Source organism: Typopeltis vanoorti, chromosome 19 (assembly GCF_054136105.1).
Source record: "Typopeltis vanoorti isolate ZY-2024b chromosome 19, IOZ_Tvanoo_1.0, whole genome shotgun sequence".
In the NCBI taxonomy this organism is placed as follows: domain Eukaryota; kingdom Metazoa; phylum Arthropoda; class Arachnida; order Uropygi; family Thelyphonidae; genus Typopeltis; species Typopeltis vanoorti.
This window is the reverse complement of record NC_143567.1, coordinates 42,662,110-42,679,704: the sequence shown is the minus strand read 5'-3', so window position 1 is coordinate 42,679,704 and position 17,595 is coordinate 42,662,110. Positions and strand designations below refer to the sequence as shown.

At 37.1% G+C, this 17,595-nt stretch overlaps 1 protein-coding gene across 1 annotated transcript in view; it reads left to right on the top strand.

The window, feature by feature from the left end:
• LOC150096043 (runt-related transcription factor 1-like) overlaps positions 1–17,595 on the top strand; it is a 121,567-nt gene that overhangs the window by 88,331 nt on the left and 15,641 nt on the right. The window contains exons 4-5 of the mRNA XM_090409603.1: positions 14,738–14,941; positions 15,898–16,167. Coding sequence (XP_090265729.1) covers positions 14,738–14,941; positions 15,898–16,167 — 474 coding nt within the window. The remainder of the gene's footprint in view (positions 1–14,737; positions 14,942–15,897; positions 16,168–17,595) is intronic.

Genomic DNA, 17,595 nt, shown 5'->3' with positions numbered 1-17,595 from the left:
AATGAACATATTAATAACCTTTCTGGTTAGAATAGTTAAACAAATAAACCATTCACGTTCCAACATTCCTAGTGACATTTTGAATATAAAATACCATGTTCATTGTTCATCATAGGTTTACTGATAGCTATCACTAGATATTTTCATTATCGATGCGTATATTTACATATCCTTGGCTTATGTTGGTTGTCCCAATACCTTAGCAAAAAGTGTATAATTCAGTGTAAACTTCACTGCGGTTGATTTGGTATTAGATACGTGGTGACTACATTACCGATTGGAGATATTTAATCAGAAATATTTCTCGAGCAACACCACCAGTGTTTGTTTTATCCATCAGTTTAATTAAAGGACAATGATGAGGCTATCAAAACATGTCTAATTGTATTGCAAGGCTTATTTCCTGTCGTTTGTACATTTCATACGAAACAGTTGGGTTTGGTTGAAAATAAAGACAAAGCAACTAAGGCTATGGGGTAAGCGTGTTATCTCCCATCTTAGTGGGGCTCGGACCCAAGTTCTTTTCAATCAAAGAGCAATGTTGGGATGTCCTCGATTGTGCACCAGGGGATGCCTTACAACACACTAACATATCAACCAATCATGCTTTCAATGATTGGTTGATTGCCCTCCATTTATTAGCATTTTTTGCAATGGTATTGTTATCACCCATTGGTGATATGTGTAAAAAAACAAAGGCGAAAATCTGCAAAGATAAAAAAATTGTTTAGCAAAACCAGTCTCCGAGACCACCTGTATTACATAAGCACCTGTCTAAACAACCAATACTTTTTAGACCGATTTTATTGACCGTAACTGTACTGTCACTTGTATCTATGCTGAAAAATCACCTGTTCAAAGTGATGGTTGCTTATACACAGCTCATCTGATCGCCAACACACCTGTACTAAGAGACTACCTTGGGAATCTCACGTAAATCAAAAATTGAATGCGTTAACATTTAGTATCTCAATTGCAGTTCATTCCTATTCATCTCACCATGTTCATTTGAATTCAGCGAATTGATAAAAATCACTTGTAAACTGTGTGTGACTCATTCTTGAACAATTGTGTTGTGGCGCGTGCAATATCCCGCTGGATAAACTATGAATATGAACGAATGTATCTCAGCAACACTGTAAATAGGTTCTAACGCTGAAACATTGCTGTTACAAAAGATGATGCTCAAAACAGTTCTGACGTCATCATACTCACAATGCTGAACAATAATTTGCCTCCAATGACAGACTCTCATTAGCTTAATTTTTTTTTTTTTTGGTTGTTGAATCATTTTCAATATACCGTAGACACTACATCGTTTAACCACTCCGGCAGAGTTGCAATGTTCTATGATTTTTGCCCCAGTACGCCTGGTACCAACTATCAGACCTTAGTCAACGTCCTTAATTTTCATTCTTGGTCTACTGTCACGGTAAATTACAAACATGAACAATATCCTTCTGTATTAGTCGATATACCTTATAGAGCTGCTTTAACCGATGAAATACTGTCTCTAGTGAAATGATGGAGTCCACTGATAATGGCGATGTGTTAATAAATTAGCCACACAGTATATTTATTTATGAGTAACTAAATGAAGTATTTTTGCTAAATATCTTAATCATTGGTCAATCCACGTCCGTTAGTGAACTACCAAACAGGACATTATTGCTAAAAATAGAATACTCAAGTGCAATTAACACTGGGAATGTTATCTACTAGTAATTTTGAAATTAATATCACTGGTATAGTAGTTTATTCTTCTTTATATATTTTTTTTATCATGGTTCGAACGAATAGATTGTGGTGTGTTCATAATTGTATGCCAGAGTCATTTGCTTCATCCCTTAGCGATGACCTCATCATCTGACCAAATACTTTTTTAGAGTATAGTTAAAATTACAATTGCAAAATAGCTGCCAAACTTCCCGGTGGTGATTGTTTTGCTTCACTTGCACCTATTTGACGCGCCTATAATGTCTTTCTTGTCTGTTAAATTGTTATTTTTTAGCGAACTGACAACAATATCATTCCCGCTTGACTGCTTTCTGGTACTCCGTTTGATGACGTCACCCAACACGAGATCAGATAAATTTGCATACTTCTTCAAATGTGTCTGATTTAGATTAGAAGTCTCAAACACTCGAAAAATTCTCAAATATCTATGGGAAACTGCCTATGAAAGCAACTGAGTGGGAGGGGGAGAGACACCAGTCTTCTATATCAGTCGAGAAATGTCATGACGTCATTTATTTTTTAAGAAATGATTAGGAAACTTGAAAGTAGGAATGAAAAATTCAACTGCTTTCGTAGCGAAGTTTGTAATCATGACGCCGTGGAAAGAGAAAAGATTTAGGTCCAAATCCCGTCTACATCTTCACCAGTTCCATACCGACGTCAGTAATTCTCGAAACACGTCGTAGTGTTCGTGTGAGCGATCCAAATTGGAAAAAGCGTTTCCTTGTTAGGTAGGAGAATAACAGACTTCAGTTGATATCCATGCTAGTACTACCCACATATCGGATGCACTAGCAGACAATTAAAAACAAACTTAAACATTTGGCTTATAAGAACGTATGCATATACTATGTAAAGAACGAACACTGATTCAAAAAGTCATTTGGCACTGGAGTAGGTCAAGGCTTGTGTTGTGTTCACGTATTGTTAATCTGCGTGATTGTCGTAGTTACGTAGAACATCACACTTTACTTAAAAATAAGTAACTTAGTTAACCAATTGGGATTCGATCTGCTCTCTATGTTCTTAAATGGTTATGTAATCGTATTCAAAAGAATACGAGTATTTTAAGAAAGAGGTTATCACGCGGGTTACAGCGGAGGAAAGCCGTATTACAACGTGGAAATACGGTTAAATGCAAAGCACCTTTCACTACGACACTGAGTGCCATTATACTCTCGTATGTAATCCGAACATGCAAGTTCATCGGCAAAACAAACCAATCCCAAATATATTCTGCGTTCATTTACGGATACGGTGTGACTTGGCCTTAGTTAAAAAAAATATTCATTCCCGTTCGGATTATACAAGTTTTTTTACTTAGTACTAACACCTTATAGTCCTTTATATCCGCTTTAGTTATTTACTCATTCTAAGAAATTTAACTCAACGATACGAAAGGAAATGGCGCTGTAAACATTCATTTCGTCATCTCAAAGTTGGCGATGGATTTATAGGAGGTCAGAACTCGATGACCAGACGTTAACCGTATACCTATAAACGTCCTAGCAACTAACTTCGACAAGAATGCTTCCGAATTCCGACTGTTAGTGGAATTCACACGTTTTTCTACGCAGCTTCCCTCTGCAGATCCAACTGCTTCGTTGACCGAACAATGAAACTGATATTGACTTCGGCCATCTACCCTCTAAACGATTACCAGTTGCATACGCAGGATTATTTATTTCTCTTTTTTTTTTTAACTGCTAATAATGACACTATATTTGTTTAACTGTTATATCTGATTCTGTGGCTTCCCTCTCTTTGAGAGGGTTGCAGCTGATTACTAGGGAGATAGTGATGCAAGGTGCTTTCCCGTTGCCTTCCTTGCCGTATTTTTATGGCTGTATTCCTGTGTGTTCACGGGTCCCGTTTGCCTGCTTGCGGGATGAAAAACCCCCAGATAAACTGGGGAGAAAAACCCTACTGTCCACGCCTAAGACCGGCTAACTTGGCTATGGCTGAGGAAGTTCCTTAAGCTCCTCACGTCTCCGACAGGAATCGAACCTAGGACACTCCTTCCTAAGGCATAGGGTTGCGAAGCGCACAGCCACTAGGCTAACCGTGCGGACAACTGGTATATGCAACATGATAATGTAATTTTTCTTTGTACAAACTATGCAAAACGGATCAGAGATCTCATGCAAATTAAGTCATAGTACAATGTCGTCATAGCCTTCAACCGTGTGATCTACAAAGAAACGAACGGATTGGATAAGCACACTTACGATAAATTCCACTTCTGTTTAGAACACCTTCTTCGCCTACTTAAGGCTAAGTAACTTGACTTCATAAAAACTTAATACATGAGAAATCCGGCCACCTCTACATGATACCGTCTATCTTATAAAAGTTCGCGTTCCACATAGGATTAAAACTTGGATTTTTTTTTTCATTTAAAGGACAATGTCCTTCTTGACCGAGCTATGATCTTATTATCCTATTATCATAGCTCGATCAAGAAGGACATTGTCCTTTTTCTTTTATTCATTTAAACAGAGTATTAATCGAAAATTTTCTAAACATTCTCAATCGATTATAAATAAGCTGTATACGGACTATCGCACCACTTGCATAAAAATTCTGTTTGTCTTTTAATTTGGTACTTAATATGACTGATTTTCAGCCATTATTTTTTAAACATCGAACGCTATAAGCAGTGGTGAGCTATGGAAATTTTAACAAAGGGCTCGCATTGTCGAAAAAAAAAAAAACGTATTTCACACAAAAACGTTTATTAATAACGCTTGTGTACAAATTCCAATCAAAAAGTATGAGAGGATAATCAACCTCTGAAGGCTATCATTTTTAAACAAATCTTTCGTGATTTAAACATGAAATATTTGCACACAATCAACTGTGTTAATTTATCGTACATAAGAAAAACATTTTTAACTATCAAAATATAATAAGAATGAACTTTTTTATAATCTTTTATAAAACATTTGATTGGCTACTAGTTTTACCATACGATTGGCTACCAGAAGGGATAAGGATAAAAATAGCGCATGCGCTTATTTTCTTTTCAAACTTGGGCGCATTCGTTATAGAGGCGTTGAAACAATTATTCCAAATAATCTATACACTGCCGAATTGACTAATTTTTGTTGGGTTACCGGATGAGTTTGTCGCTTAATATTTCAAAATAAAAAAAATTTTTTTAAATAAAAAAGTAAACAAGAAGAACAAGGGGGCTCGCAAATTTGATAAAAATTTAACAAAGGGCTCGCGCGAGCCCCTTATAGCTCACCACTGGCTATAAGTGTTCGCATGAATCCTTAAATAATATTTTTTTAACTCTCCCATCATTTTCATACTTTATTGGTGTCCAAATGAACTACGAATAGTCGCATTGAGAAATTACTCTAAATGGCAGATGAATTTCATTGTCCAGTGTCAAATTTTCCTACTTATTAGATGCTTGAAGTGGATTGAGAAAAATAAAAGTTTCTTTTTTGGACTCTAGAGAAGCGTTATACCAATGATTCTAACCTTTAGTCTCTGACCATACATGAGTGGAATTCATACTAAAAAATGTTCTACAGAACTGCGAATCAGTAGAGTAATGGGTCTACCTGAACATTGCCCAATTCATGCCTTTCAATATCTGCGCTAAGGTAAAATTTTCAGTTTAGTATAAAACAAAATTATTTGACTCCATTGTTTCCTAATTTCATTAATTTAACTTTTCTCAATAAAACCGATTTCTAAGGCTAAGTTAAAATTTCGGTAAAGGTTAAGTTTTCTCGAGATTTTGAGGATTCCGAGCTACCTTTAAACAGTTTAAGCTATCTTGAATATGACTAAATAATGCAAAATAAATTAGCCTAGGTAAAACAGTTAGCCTAGGATAGCCTCTCTCGAAAAAGATAGTTCTTAGGCTTCTCTCGAAAAAGCTAGTTCTTAGGCTAACTATTTTACTCTTTCTTGATAAGGGATCAATCTCTGAGGCTTAACATTTAAGTAAATATAACACATTACTTTTTCTTTGAAAAGCCTAAATTGTTCGTGTCATCGGTGGGATTTAAACTTGTCGCTTTTTCTAACTCCTGAAGCATGACGATGTCATCCGTTGCTATAGCAATTATGTTGCATAGCTGATGTAGCTATTTCTATACACTAACAACCTCCAAAATTTGTAATAGAAAATATCGCCTGTTCTATTTCCATTTGGTATCGGTTCATTTTCCATTTCGATTTGTGATCACTTAGACCTTATATACTAGCGCCGAACAATCCATTAAAACTTGAAGGGGAAGAGTAAAGCAACACGCGAGCTCCCATAATTTCTGCTTAGTCTTGTATGCCATTTTCAGCCATCGTTCCCATAATGCTCTGACAATGTTATTAAATTAGATTACTTTTTTGTTCGAATTCGGTGAACAGATCTGGAAACGACTTTTTCCTTTCTTTTCTTTTTTTTTTTATTTATTTTATTTTATTTAAATCGTCGGAAACCATTCGATTGCATGTACCGCAGAAAGAGAATTTCTGGGAAAAGAAATTTAAAATAAGAACTAGCGGAACCAAAAAAAAAAAACCAACTAAAATATCGTGTTTAACAACGAAGTAAGACAAGAGGCGCCATTAAAATATGGAAATTTTCCCCGTGTGCTACCGAAAATCCAGAAGACGGAATACGAGTAAGCCAACTAATGATGCCGGTGTTCACGGTTGTTAGCATCTTGTACGACAACTGGCAGAGAGATCCAGTTCCTCCTCGGTTTGCCAACCTCACCGCCATACAAAAGAGTTTAGTCTTAAGAAGTCAAAGGCCTTCGTTTGATATTTTCGTTACCACAATTTGTAAGAAAAGGAGGCACTGTAATCGCGTTTTTCACCGTTATTGGAATCTTAGGAGTCTCCTGTTTCCCCGGGATGATTAAAAATATGCAGTTTCAGATTGAGATAATACCTACTGAACGTTAACACAAGTGGAAGCTATTGGGTTGAGTTGAACAGATGTTTGTAATTAGCTTTGATGGCTCTTTTGCTCTGCAGTTACTTGTAGAGGGATCGCCATCATACCTAAACCTCAAATGACTGTTATTTCAAGATGTTTTTCTCCATCCCCACTCACCTAATTCACATTAATATAATGGATCATCACATAACGATTTTTCTTCTTTTTTCGCTATTTATAATTCCTCCATTTTTCTTTCTTTCTTATTCCTGCTCGCTATTGTTTTCAGCAACCGTTGCCCATCCAGTGATTTGTTTTAAAGATGTCTTCATCGTAATAGTCTATGTCAGAATGAAGATACCTTCAAAACAAATTACAATGAATAGATTAGCCTTTACTGAACCTTTTTTTATTAACAGATCATATTAATAAATTTATTTTCTGTTGTAACAATATTTTTACTCTAAAAATTGCGACTAATTTTGAATAATAGGCTAACATCCTCTTAGTGGAAAGTCATGGCGTATATTTGCTATCGCCTTCTACTATGACCAAACAAGATAAAGCCCTTTAAGGTTAGAGTTAAAAGGTTAATTAGCCTTTCGATAAAGTCTAATTCAAGTATGATAAATGAATAGATTAGCCTTTGATAATGGCTATTTTAAGTGAAAAAATTGTTTTAGCCTTTTAATAGTCTAGTTTATAAAGGAACATATTAGCTTTTAATAAAGGTTAATTGGTAAGATTAAGGAATGTGTTAGCCTTGTGATGAATGCTAATTTAAGTGAGATAAAGGAATGTGTTAGCCTTTGAAACAAAGCTAATTAATATACTACGTAATTTAGCTTTTTGTTGACCTCAAACATTTTCGAATTTTCAAAACTTAACCAGATATCTGGGCTTTTACTACTTAAAAACTAAAAAATAACTCAAAATAACTCTTGATGGATGAACAATCCACATCCGTAGATCACACGGTTTTGAAGAAGTCCTTTGGTTTTTAAGACCTCGATTGTAATCCCGTGTTCGATGTGAAGAATTTCTATCAGAGCTTTTTAAGTGACGGATCTTTTAGTTGGTTCTCATGTTGAGGTAGCAGTTCTTAAGAAACTCCCAGAAACTTGGGGTTTTCATCCCGCAACAAGGCAAACTTGCCAAACGAATCCACAAAAATATATATTTAGGCATAATACTTGGTTATCGTAAAAAAAAGTATGATTACGAAAAGTAATCTACGATAAGTTGTGGGCCTGTAAGTACCATAAATTATTATTATTTATTATATGAAAAATCAACGCAATGTCAGGCAAATAAACTTTCTACCTAACTGGGAGATATTGGCTTCCTTCAAGATCCTTGTTTAGAAGCCAAGAGCAAATGTGCGGAAGAAACGGCAGGAGGGATTCTCCGATACCTGATTAAAAAAGATAACATTTGCCTAATAAAGTCTTAGATTTAATCAACGTCCATTTAACTATCCAGGGAAAAAAAAATTAATTTATGCTTGAAGGAAAAAAAACAGACTGTAAACTTTTGATAGGGCTTCTTACGATACGTTGGTTATCACATATTGGCATTCAAAAAAGAGAATATGCCATCCTAGTAGAGTAAATGATTCTAAACACTGTAAAGATGTCATTTTAAAGTGCTCAATAGTTTGAATTTGGCTTTAAATCATTATTTTATTTTAATTGGTTTTAAAATGGACTGCTTCCTTACAAAAATAAGTTATCACAAAATTAGGAGAGTGTAAAAGAATTCATCGTATTACGAATAATACTTTGGATCGACTTGTGTGGTGACGAACTTGCCTGATTGGATGCGAGACAACTGCAAAACTTTGGTGTGGAATTTACGTATGAAAGCTGTCGGAGAACATTCTTTACAAGTGTCTAATTACATCTGTTAAGTATGATGGAAATGGCGTGGGACTGCTTTTCCGTTTTGACTACGGGAATCCCCTGTGTCATAAGTTTCAGAAGATTCTATTGAATCATCAAATCTTATATGAAAATAGCAAAGCTTTCCAAGACACCCAGTATTCTCAACAGTTTTTTAGCCAAAATTCTTAATACGTTATTGTTAACCAATATATGTTCTTAATGGACAGCTGTTAATCAATGTAAGATTATTAATGTCATCCTGTTAACCAACATGTCATTCTTAATTAAGATGTTTACCAGTATGATGCATTTGGCTCTTAGCTGTCTGATGATAGCTGATGCGACACATAAGGCTATTAACCATCTTTCTTCAGAGAGATATAGATAGATAGCGAGAGAGCGAGTTTTTAATGAGTTCAATAAAAATGATGGATCTACAGAATAGAAAGAATGATAGCGAACAAACTTCAAAGAATATGCAGATACATAGGTGAAGACAGACGGGAAGAGCATAGGAGAGAGAGAGAGAGAGAGAGAGAGAGAGAGAGTGAGTTGAGAGCTGTATTTTATATTTGTATCTGCGGCTCTTTACCTGTGATGTTTTCATGAAGTACATCAACTGATAATTTAGATATGTTTCTCGGAGCCGCTCCCTCACGAGGAAACCAAACAAGTCGTGATGCATTACTAATGTTACTTCCATCGGTAAAGATGCATTATGTGCGACAAAAAAAAAAAAAAAATCGCATCCACGTACCAATTCTGTTTTACTCTTATTCGAAGTCGATAGTAGAAGGGTAGGGTTCAGTTGCTAAGATAGAAATGTTCGAGACGTAGAAGGGGTGGGTGGGGGGAGGAGGGGCGAGCGAAATCCGCGTCAGAAATGAACACGGGCCAATCTTACGTTATATCTGCTGATTAAATATTTAGATTACCGGAGCGATGGCGTGCTCCCCACCTATGTTTACACGTAACGGCTCTGTTCTTGGCCACACTCCTACTTCCCGAAACCTCACGCGGTTCTATGATGACATTAAGAACAAGGGTTGCAAGCGTCTTTCTTTTGTACGATGCCGAAAAAATGAGCAATATTTTAGCTGACAGTTGCTGAATTCCAAATTGCATTTTGCATGATCGTCAGTTATGCCAGCGCTGTCTGTGCCATGATGAGACGTCAGATTTCTTCTTTATTGTGAGCTGCGTTATCGCGGAAGACTTAAGCCTCGTCTAGACGAAGCCTTCTTCCGATGATGCTACTACTTCCCACTGTCCCACACACCAGACTTAATGGATGTGATTTTGAAAGCTAAAGGTTTAGTCACAGTCATTATTTGATACAATAATCCCTCCTTCTCTCTCTCTCTCTCTCTCTCTGAATTGCAGAAACTCAAATGACTTCTCTTCATTGCTTTCCATTTTCTTTCTTCTGTCATTCTTCGTCTTCCTTGACTTTCTTTCAAGCATTTTCTCCACTTTTTTTTTCGTATTTTCAACATTCTTTTTTCGGTAGAATTGTTTTTCTCTTCCAGTCCGTATCTTTCGCTCTCTCCTCTCCGCTTATTTCATTTCTGGATTCTGTTCAGCTCTCTTCTTCCTCTGTCTTTACCTCTTTCACTTGCTTCTCCACTAATTCTACTTCTTTCATTCTTTTCCTTTCGTGATCTGACTTCAACTCTTCGTCTCTTCGTGTATCAACTTCTCTTTTATATCTCTATAAAGAGAGAGATAGAAAAGAGAAGTTTCTCTTCTCTTTTCTATCGCTCTTGAAATGTTCCATTTCTCTCTCTCTCTCTCTCTCTCTCTCTCGAGTTTCTCTTCTCTTTTCTGTCTCTCTTGAGATATCTCATTTCCCTCTCTCTCTCTCTAGATATTTAGATATTATTTAGAGATATCCACAGAATTTAAAATGATAGTGTTCGTCTATTTATATATAATAATAATAAAAGCATCCAGAAATGCGTTAGCAGAACTAATCGCGGGTGGTATGGTCACTTAAACAGAATGGAAGAGGAAAGATTAGCAAAACAAGTGTTCTCTGCCAGGTTGGCAGGAAAAAGACCCAGAGGAAGACCAAGATATAGGTGGATTAATACGGTAAAAAGTGCCTTAGAAGACAGAAATATAAGGTCTGACAATGTTTGAATCTTGACAGCTAACAGACTGATTTGGAGAAAAATTGGTGTTAGGAAGTTTGTAATGATGTAAGTTTTCGTGTTACATCATTACTTATCATAAGATCCTGTACGCCCCTGAGGGTATATGTCAGGAATACGATGATGGTGATGATAAAAACACACTTGTAAAGTTTGATATTTTCTTGTCGACTAGGCTTAAGATCTTCATGTAACAAGATGGTGATATTTTGGGTGAGATTTTTAATAATTCATTATATTTCTCGATAAATTAAATGCAGAAACAATAATATTATCATCAGTATTAGTCATTAGTTTAATATCAATAAATATCATGTTTCGGACTTGATCGCATATATCAACAACAGCTATTCGGTCTGAATTCGTTGGGTTATTCATTAACAGCAAACAGTATTGTCTTCAATACATATTTGTCTTTAACACGTGTTTAGGAACCATTAAAGGTGTGTAATAATCTCAAGATCTGTAAGAGTCCATTAAAAGATGGACCTTGACGATTCGACATCAAGAAATGACCGAAAAGTAAAGTTTAATATGAAGGCAGACTTTCTCGCAGCTTCTCTCCCAACATCCCAATGCGTCAAAATCATAAAACTTTCAAAAGATGAAATTACACTGAACGAAATTGACAATCCAAACACATGAATGACACGAGCGCTTCCAGTGACGTAACAATTGCCGTTATCAGTAAACAGTGTCACGTCATTCCATAATTAATGCCCAAGGAGTTTAGTGAGACAGCAAGACTTTCAACTGTGAATAATTCCAGTCTGTTGTCGTACCCAAGTGGGTATTATGTTTACCAAGAACGGGTCTTCTTGAAACCTCATATACATGTCATGCATAATGACAAGTCGCCTTTCCGTCTTTGATCGCTACACTATCACACGCCATCACAGAATTCTGCTGTCTTTAATTTATATAGTTTCTTGATGTAGTATTCTGTTTGTTTCCCGGTAGGTGGTAGATATGTTTCTCCTAATAACGTGCTTTCCCAAAACATGAACACCTGGGAGGAATATAGTAAACAACATTTTCCTGAATTATATTGCAAAATACGATGATTTTTATTAAGTATAAGATTTTAAATAAAAAATGCATATGATATTTTCATTAAGATGATGATATGATTCATTTTTATGAAAAACTTTGAAACTTTTTTCTGACACCAAAAGTAAAATGACATGTTTTTAATATAAGGAAAACCGATAGTCCTTATAAGGACTATAGGGTGAGGTCCTTAGTTTCCCATACTCTTGGAGGGTAATGGATGGCAATGCTGTAGCCAATGAAGTTCTAACTGAGGCTCGGTTATTGCTGTTACCCTCCTGCCATGATCAGAGCTTTAATTGCTCAATAACACCTTATCCCTACACTGTCCTCTACAGATAACGGGGAATATGAAAAGCATTCTTGCTTCGCCCCTTTAAGCCAGTCCTTATAAGGACTATAAGGACTATATGGAGAATGAAATATCGACTTGACTTTCCCTTGGAGGGTAACGATGGCAATGCTGTAACCAGTGAAGTTCTAACTGAGGCTGGCTATTGCTGTTACCCTCCTGCCATGATCAGAGCTTTAATAGCTCAATAACACCTTATCCCTACACTGTCCTCTACAGATAACGGGGAAGAAAGCATTCTTGCTTTTCCCCTTTAAGCCAGTCCTTATAAGGAGAGAGAATAAGGACTATATAGAGAGGTGAAATGCGGTTATTAATACTCTTGGAGGGTAATGGATGGCAATGCTTTAGCCAATGAAGTTCTAACCGAGGCTTGGCTATTGCTGTTACCATCCTGCCATAATCAGAGCTTGAAATATGACTATAGGGAATATGAAAAACTTCGAAACTTTTTTCTGACACCAAAAGTAAAATTACATGTTTTTAATATAAGAAAGACCGATAGTCCTTATAAGGACTATATATAGAGAGAGGTGAAATGAGGTGTTTAATACTCTTGGAGGGTAATGGATGGCAATGCTGTAGCCAATGAAGTTCTAACTGAGGTTGGCTATTGCTGTTACCCTCCTGCCATGACCAGAGCTTTAATAGCTCAATAACACCTTATCCCTACACTGTCCTCTACAGATAACGGGGAAGATGAAAAGCATTCTTGCTTCGCCCCTTTAAGCCAGTCCTTATAAGGACTATAGGGAATATGATTTTCTGTTGTATTAAGTATAATATTTCTGTCTTCTAAGGCACTTTTTAACTGTATCAGTCCACATACATCTTGGTCTTCCTGAGAAATAACATTTGTCTAGCCAATTTTTTCTCTCCATTTCTAAGTGATCATACCAGTTAACTTTCTGGATGCTTTTATTATTATTATATATAAATGGACGAAAACTATCATTTTAAATTCTGTGGATATCTCTAACTAATACCCAAATATCTAGAGAGAGAAAAGAGAAAAATACTTAATAAATTATCTTAAGATTTTTTTTCATTAACGGAGATATTATTCATTTTTATCAAAAGAAATTGAATTTTTTTTCTAACACCAAAAATAAAAAAGCATGTTTTTTAATATAAGAGAGACCGGTATAATTTAGGGAACAGGTGGAATTATTTTCCGAGAATGGCAATGCTGTAGCTAATGAAGTTTTAATTGAGGTTCGGCTGTTGCTGTTACCCCCTGGGACGCAGAGATTCGAGAGTTTTGAGTTCGCTCTCTTAAGGTTTTTGCCTTAAGGGAGCAATTTGAGTCTCCGGGGAAGTGTTCTCCGGCACGGCCCGCTGAGGGGCTTTGTCGGTGAATGCTTTTCTTCGGAATATCAGCGGTTCGGCTCGGTGGTGGTGTGTGGCTGGAAGACCATCACTGAGATGGACGATTGAGTGGCCTAGGGATCATCCGAATTTTTAGAGATTGGCTTTACTTACGTATCACCAATGAAGTTTTAACAGAAGCTCGGTTATTGCCGTTACCCCGCCATGATCAGAGCCTATAGCTCAATAATACCATATCATACATTTTCTTCTACAGATAATGGGGAATGTGAACAGCATTCTTGCTTCACCCATCTAGCAAAAAAAAATTAGGAAGCGTTCTGATTTGATAAGGTACATTTGTATTAGGTACAATACAATATAAAATGTTTAGTTTGATGTCATTTGTGATGGACTTGCTAATCTATGAAAATCATAGATGCATACATACGTAAGATTACTATTATATCAGAGGCTAAGGTCTTTAATGATAAAACAGACACTCTTTTACATGTATATGTTATAACACTGCTAGTCTATTAAAATAATAAAGTACGCTACCAATATAAATAAACACCGTGCATTTATTCCCCTGTGTTGTGTTGTCATAGGCTGCGCTACTAATCATTAATCAAATCCTTTGATTATATCACACTTAAAAAGCATTTCAGATCAATTGTAGCGGACGTCATTAAAAATAGAAATGTGATCGGGAAAAGAAACAGTCAGGTAGACTACGTAAAGTACTGGAAGGGAAAGAAAAGCGTGGAACTAGAATATATGTTCCTCTTTTCGACCAACATTTAGGAAGCCCAGGTGTAGAATTTTGATTGAATTTTAGTGCTGGAATCCTCATTCTCGGTGTTTTCATGAAAGAGAAGGCGGCTGCGTGTCAGGTCACCGTCATTCGATAGTAGACGGCCGAAAAGCTCCGACCGTCTACTAGTTACGAATCGCAATACACACACACACACACACACACACACACACACACACACACACACACACACACACACACACACACACACACACACACACACACACACACACACGCGCGCACGCACGCACGCATGCGCACACACACACACACACACACACACACACACACACACACACACACACACACACACACACACACACACACACACTTTCAGGACTGCGCAGTCAAAAGTGAGTTAGCGGGTCTCCTAATGGATGGGTGTTATCCCTCGAGTAAATCTTTAGGACAGCATCATTAAAATAAATTGCCTGATTTGGTAAAATTGTTTTTAATTTTAAAGGTATTTCTCTTTTATTTCAACAGAATGTGTTACGTGTTCTGAAAAGTTTCGATGTGATTCTCTTCTTTCAGATCCTTCACAGGCGTTGCATTTTACTGGTGCAGATCCACACTGGAATCCTTATGCCTCTCATTATCAGTCATACTTAGCATCTGCTCAATCTCTTCAAGGAGCAGGTTTTACCACTGCTACTGGCACCTGTCCGCTAGATGGCACCATAAGCGGTACTTCAGGAACTCATGAGACTTGCACACCTTCGGTTCAGCTTACTAGTGGTAAGTAAATCAGTTAATAATAAATATAAATAAATAATAAAAAATAGTAAATAAATAAATGATAAATGTATATATATATAAAGCAAGAGAGAAAACGCAACTGTGTAAATAGGTTGTGTGTGTGTGTGTGTGTGTGTGTGTGTGTGCGCGTGCGTGCGTGCGTATGTGTGTGTGTGTACATGAGTTGCCCAAAAGTTCCTACAGGGTGTGACGGCTATCACTTCGTTCCTGCAGAACAACTCTGAATAATGGTATGTTGTCTGGGCAATACCTTTTTTTTTTTTTTTTTTTTTGACAAGAACAATCTGGTTGTGATCCAACACCTCAATACTCCTCAGAGCTGTGATTCGCTTTTGTTTTCTGAGATAAAATTACAACTTGAATGACAAAAATTTGGACATGTCGGATATCCAAACCGAATCGTAGGCAATTCTGAATGCAGTCTCAAAGGAAGATGACAAGCGATGTTTTCCGAGGTCAGAGGAACGTAACGTACTCCGTAGCTCAGTCGGTTTCATCGATACTCAATCAGACAACCTTTATTAGCGTTTGTCAACTGAAGGCGAATTAGCTCAGTCTCATACGAAAGCAGCAGAATTTTTCCTCCCAGAACTCAGTTTCCTCTTCCCGCAGCCAGTCAAATCAGAAGAACAAATGCGATTGACTTACAAAAATGCATTATAATCAGTAGCCTTATATGGGTTTCATAAGTCCGTGTTATATGCCTTATATGGGTTTCATAAGTACCAGTGCGTGTTTACCTCACGGTCGATGTTGGAAACACCGGTCGCTCTATAAATTGTAGAGGAGCAATTTTGGAAGGTCACAACACGATCTGTAACTAAGTCATCCATGCACTTTGTTTTTAATCTAATCTAAGAATGTTATATATATATATATATATAATTACACAAGTTTCTGATTACGCTTTTTTTTTTCTTTTTTCTCATCTGCAGGTCTTTCTGATCGGGCTAGTGGAAGTTCGTCAAGTTTCTCAGCCTTAAACGACCAACACAACACTCTCTCTCTGAAAGATTCGCTTCTAGTATCTCGGTACAGCAACGCCGTAGCTGCAGTTTCTGAACTTTGTCTCTCCGACAGGCTATCCGAGCTCCGTCATGGTCTAAGCGGGGTTGCCAACGCCGGTTACAACCAGCAGACGCCTAGCACAACGGTGGCATTACTATCGGGCACGAACAGTGCCCCCTACCTATCCGTTAGCCACGGTGGGTACACACTGCTCTCCGGACACGGTTACTATGGTAACAGCAGCGGTGGCACAGGGCCAACGGCAGGAATGTATTTGGGACCTCCCGTGGTTCCACCGTCCCTGCTTTATCCTCAACTGTACTCCAGCGTCTCGCAGAATCCGCTGCATTCTTCAATCCACCTTCTTGGGAACGAACTGAGATCGGCCGTTGATGCTTCTTTAGCGTCTCAACAACAACAACAACAACAACAGCAGCAGCAGCAACAACAACAACAACAACAACGGAGCGAACAGGTCACCACGGGGTTGAACAACATGGCAACTTCCAGAGAAACATCTAATAGCGATTCCGTTAATCAGACGGAAAATAACAACGACACACGACACCACCTACTGGTGACACCCTCAGGACCTGGAGGCGGTCTGTTTGGCAGCACGGCAAACGGACACAGTCAAGCTGACCCCACACTATGGCGACCCTATTAACTTTTAGTGTTCGTTGACTCAAGTTTTGTGGACAGTTTTTCATCTGCAGTAGTGTATTTTCTTCCCAGGCTACCAGGTAGCGCTTTAGTGTTCCGTATTGACTGCACAATGCATGGTAGATGTTAAGAAGGAAGAGAGTACAATACAGCTTCCCACCCTATCCATTCTTCACACAGAGATATCATCGTAACAGCTTTTATAAATTTAGCTCATAGTGTAAATATCCATCCATCTGGACTCATCCCCACACAAGGTATCTCTTTTTTTTTTTTAAATATTTATCACTTTAGCTTATAGTTAACGTATCTAAAAGGCAAACACCAAATTACAATTTTCAAATATGACTCAGTTGACTTAGTCATTTAGGCTAAACAGTATTCTCTCTAATTAAGCCAGAGGCTGCAGTTTACCTGGCCGTCAATTATAAAGTTAATTTTTTAATAATAATACGGCTAACATACTACGATATGGAAAATAGAAGTACTAAGCTTTTAAGTCAACTACTTGAGATCATAATAAGCAGACACTTGAAGTATTTAAGCTTTTGTGTCAACCATCCACAATGCAATTGGGTTGTCATGGCAACTGACTAGAAAAGCCACAATTTGACATTCCATCTATGTTTTTAAATAATGCATTTATTTATTTCTATTGAATACGTGCTACTCAACAATTTGATAAAGGACTGTTCTATTTAAATATATTATTTGATACAGAAGCAAATATGTTCTCATGTCGTTTTATATTTGTTTCATTTTAGGTAATTTTGACGATCTCATCGCCCCCTTCATGTCCAGTTTCATCTTGTACATTAATATAGTAGACATCGAGAGTTCACCGACTAACGCCATGTGATCCTTGTAGATGTCCTACAATGTTCGAAGAATAACTCTTACAAGTATTATATATAGATGTCCCAGTGTTAATATTTTCGAAGTAATTTTCATTTCTGAGAATT